General features: G+C 39.4%; 1 protein-coding gene across 1 annotated transcript; it reads left to right on the forward strand.

Annotated features, from left to right (window-relative positions):
• Positions 1–1,963: 1,963 nt before the first annotated feature.
• MBD3L1 (methyl-CpG binding domain protein 3-like 1) lies at positions 1,964–2,539 on the forward strand. The gene has a single exon (XM_004693682.1). The coding sequence runs from the start codon at positions 1,964–1,966 to the stop codon at positions 2,537–2,539; it is 576 nt and encodes a 191-aa protein (XP_004693739.1).
• The last annotated feature ends 2,041 nt before the right edge of the window (positions 2,540–4,580 follow it).

Consider the following 4,580-nt stretch of genomic DNA (forward strand, 5'->3'; position numbering starts at 1 on the left):
TGTAAATAGTTTTTTCCATCTGCTCCATAAAGACAAAATACACTCTTAAGCATCTAAGAACTTCAGTAAAAAAGGAACTTTAAAAGAATTAGCATACAATAGATGGTAGAGAAGGAATATAATTTTCAAGTGGAGCAACCAAAGTTACCTATGCCTTGTGGGTAGATGTAGCTAAAAAGGATTAGCCCAAAGCAAGGCCACTAGGTCTAAAAGTTTGCTACAAGTCTAAGGTACCATCTGGTGGGGATGCATAGGAACAGGGTAGAAGGAGTCAGGCAAATCTGGAAGGCAAAGAGCAAAATCAAAATGCAAGTTAAGATAAAGTCTGCATGGCCCTCCCTGGTGGTGCGATGGGTTAAAGCACAGCACATGCAGTTCTCTGTAGCCTGAGTTTGATCCCTAGCCAGGGAAGTGATCCACATGGTGTGGCAGACATCTCCTGTCTCACCCACTGTGCCTCTTAGCAGTGTATTTCAGTAGATCTTAATTGAGTGATGCATGAAATTAAGAGCCATTAAAAGACATTCAAGTGTTAAAGGAAAGCTTCAGCGGAAAAAAAGAATTAGACAATTCAGAGGCACTACAGGAGTACTGCAGCATGGAGTTAGCTACTAATAAGAGAGGAGGCCCAAATCACCACCAAAGGATAATACGAATCTCTTTTAAAATAATTAGAGAAAATTTGGATGGAAAAAAAAGCTTATCAGAGATATTAGTAAATTTCACAACTATATACATCAAAGTTTCATCTAGTAGTTAGCAATTCGTGAAATATCAGATAAATAGGGGTCAATAGAATAAATATGCCAGCACTTGAAGTTAAATGTCAGGCACTGTATAAGTCTTGCTAGTTGATGCAGACACCGCGTGCACTTTCCTTAGCAGTTATTATAATGTCACAGTAGTTGGGCCTCTGTGGTGGCTCAGAGGTTAAAGTCTCAATGCTATCAAGCTATCACCAGCAGCTGCAGTGTGAATTCCATCCCTGACCAGAGATGTGATCAACATGGCACAGCAGACCTCTCCTATGCCCCCACTGCTCCTCTGTATCTATCTCTGTAAATCTGTCTGTTCTGCTTCTCCCTCTGTCTCTGGGGAATCCTCTCCTCCCAATCCTTCACCACTGGCCTACATGCCAGTTCTTGTATGCATAAATAAATAAAAACAAATCCTGAGAAAGAGTACAGTAGCTATAGTGGAGAAGATCACTGGGACTTTTTGGATTTGAATTTTCACAAAGCAGTGTTAAATTGTAGATTGTTCCAAAGGAATTGCTGACATCACAGGGCATGGAATCCAGGATTGACTAGAATAGAAGGGAAGAAAAGAAAATGAGCCCGTGATGATCTGGCACAATTTCTGGTCTTGAGAAGAGGTATCTATCGTGTGAGTATTCAAATAACACAATATTTAAAATCGGAAATATGATGTGTGAACCTGTTTTCTGAATTATTTGTTTTTAATCATTAACACTTGTGTTGATAGAAACTTATAGGGTAAGAGAATAGGTCACCAACAGAGGAGCAGTAGGAACTACTGATTCAGACCCCAAAGGAACTATGCAAACAAAGAGGTCACTAAGTTAACCAAGTGATTACACAAAGAAGAGAGTAGAATAGTAGGAATTGGGATTTATGAAAAGACTGGGAACAATGTGTCACAAGAGGGAGTACTAGGACTTGTGCCAATGAGAGTGACAAACACAAAAAGTGAACAAAATTATATACATAACAAGGGGACATTATGAGAAAGCAGGAGAAATAAGCTGGGGTGAGTCTTAAGTTTAGTCCTTGAGCTTTAATGCTTTTGACCCAAATCTATGTGATGATGTACAGATCCAAGCCCAGAGGGATAGAGAGTGTAATCACAAGACAGCTTAGACAGTTGTCCTCAGAAGGTAGGTTTCATTCCTTGTTGATCCAATTTCACAATTTATTTGATAGGTTAAAGGAAAAGGAGGAGGATGGTCAAGACGTCACAGAGGAAGCCTCATAATTGTGGAAAGCATTTCAAAACAAATTCTGGTTTAAGCATATCCAACCCCTTGAGGATGTCCAGTTACATATTCAAGAGACCGGTTACTAATATCACATCTCATCCTGACAATGAGGTCAGATATCACCACTGGGAAGAAACCTTGGACAAGCCCCAACAGTGCTGGTGGCAGAAGCGACTACAAGGACTGCAGGCCTACAGCAGCACAGGAGAAGAGTTAAGTACTTTAGATCTTATCAAAACCTTCCAACAACTTTCACCTATTTGCAGAGGTGAGTCCTTTTCAGATGTTCTTGCTGGTAGTCTGGACTCCTGCCAGACTTCAGATTTGGAAGGAGTGATTTCAGGGTCTGGTCTGCGCATCCCACATTTCCCCTGCAGACAACTGGTAACTGAGGAAATCATCAGGACACAGGAAAGTAAAGTGAAGATGGCAAGAGAGAGACTGGCAAGAGCATTGATTGCAGACAGCCTTGCAACTGAGGCAGAGAAAGCGAAGGGTCAAAAAGGACATCCTCAAAAACACTATGAAAAACAGAGATGACATTGACAACATGGAGCATGATACTTTATTAATATCCTTTTGCAGTGTCTGTAATATTTTCTCTCTGAGTTCTTGAAACATTAAAATGTAATAATATTTAAGTTTATCAAAATTGTCTGTGTGACAGAAAAGAGACAGTGATTGATTTCCTTTTGAAGTGAGATACTGTATTTCAGGTAAGGAGAGAAAGATCTTTCCTTTGTGTGTTACAGTCTCATTTTCATTTTACTATTTGTATATTAAAGTCAATAGACATTAAACAACATGTATTATTCCCTCTCAGACACAGTAAAACCTACCTAGTAGTAGTGAGTTGTTCTCTTGGTATATTACTTGTTGTACAACAATCTCAGGCTGGACAGGTTTGTTGTCATTTCTCACAGAATAAACGAATTTTGGAGGCTTTAGTGGATTTTCCAGGCTCTTAATGTTGAAATAGGGACTGTCTACACAACCAGGAAGAGAGACTGAGATATAGAGAACATCCCTTAACATCAGCTGTTTGCTGGGTGTTAGAAAGATAGAAAAGAGCATTTGAATGTTGTGGACTGCCTGTTGTGTGAAAGGTGTAAAATTCCCTGGTTTTCAACTCATTTTCCTTACCAAATTTTAGTAGATTCCAAAATATTATTTCAATTGAGGGGTTTTGTGTGCTTAAATGATATAGGTATGTGCTTTAATGATTTATTGACTTCCAGCCTTCATTCTTATAGTATTTGCTCCATGTTGATACAGACCTGCATATAAGGACAAATCAAACTCAGTAGCTGACCTATATGTGTTTGAAACTGGTTCATAAAAATTCAACTGTCAGTTGGGGATCATGCCATCAAGAGGGAGTATTTTCAGCACCATTACTTGAACAGTAAGTTAGTGCTTATTACCCCTCATAAACATCCATAAACCCTAAGACTTATTTTTGACAATTACAATTTCATCTCTAGATGTTTTGGTACTCAGAACATAAAACTTTCTCCATCCTACTCCATTAAATACAATGAAACATCTGCCTCTTGCTAAACGATATTCTAAGCCATATATGTTCCATCTCTGTCTTAGAAAATAAATGCATTCATATCTATGATGCTGGTGGGAGCAAATTGACACTCACTCTTCTTGTCCTCAACATCCCTAATCTCTTCATTCCCCCAAACATATCTTCTCCTAGTCCATCTGCGGAGCTTTGGACCCAATCCTTTTGGATTATTTCAGTTTGGGATTATCTATTACTACTTACACTGGAACAGAGATTATATGAACATTGAAAGACTCTTTGCTAATTTAATTAACAAGTTTAAAAAATTTTTCTGAGGCCCTCCCTGGTGGCGCAGCAGGTTAAAGCACAGCACTGAGAAGCTAAAGCCACTTCTGCAAGAGTTCAATTTCCGCCTGCCCCAGAGGTGACCACATGGCATGGCAGACCTCTCCTGGCCCGCCCGCTGCTCTCCTCAGCAGTGTACTTCCTCGATCTGCCTGTTCTGCTCCCCACTCTGTCTCTGGTGAAGCCACCCCGAGCCTCTGGCATGTACCCCAGTTCTGTGTGCACAAATAAATAAATCTTAAAAAAAAAATTTTTTTCTGAGATGTAATTCATGTCCCATACCACACTATGCATCTACTTGAAGTGTGCAAATCAATGATTTTAAGATGTTCAAAATATGTAACTATTATCAAAGTTTTAAATCACTATTACAGCAAAAGAAATATCTATGCCCATATATGCAGTCACTCCCATCTTCACCACAGCCCTGAACTATCTCTCATTAACCTAGTGTCTATAAGTTTTCCTGTTCTGGCCCTTCAATACACATGGGATCATACAATGCAAGGTCTTTCACAATTGGATACTTTCATGTAACATAATGCTTCATCTACTGATGTGCCACAATTCACATATATTTGTAGCACATATTGTGATTTATTTTATTAAGAGGCCATTTTTAATCAGGGTCACTGTTCCGGAGCCTGCCCCACTCCCTATAACTTGGAAATCAAATAAGCCAATTTGGGTGGAGCAGTGGCCCTTAACTCAGGAAAAACT

The sequence above is a fragment of the Condylura cristata genome, unplaced genomic scaffold, assembly GCF_000260355.1.
Source record: "Condylura cristata isolate star-nosed mole 26May11 unplaced genomic scaffold, ConCri1.0 scaffold00040, whole genome shotgun sequence".
NCBI lineage: Eukaryota > Metazoa > Chordata > Mammalia > Eulipotyphla > Talpidae > Condylura > Condylura cristata.

Excerpts from the sequence above, each read along its gene's own strand:
- MBD3L1 (XM_004693682.1), top strand. The coding sequence starts at position 1,964 with ATGGTCAAGACGTCACAGAGGAAGCCTCATAATTGTGGAAAGCATTTC.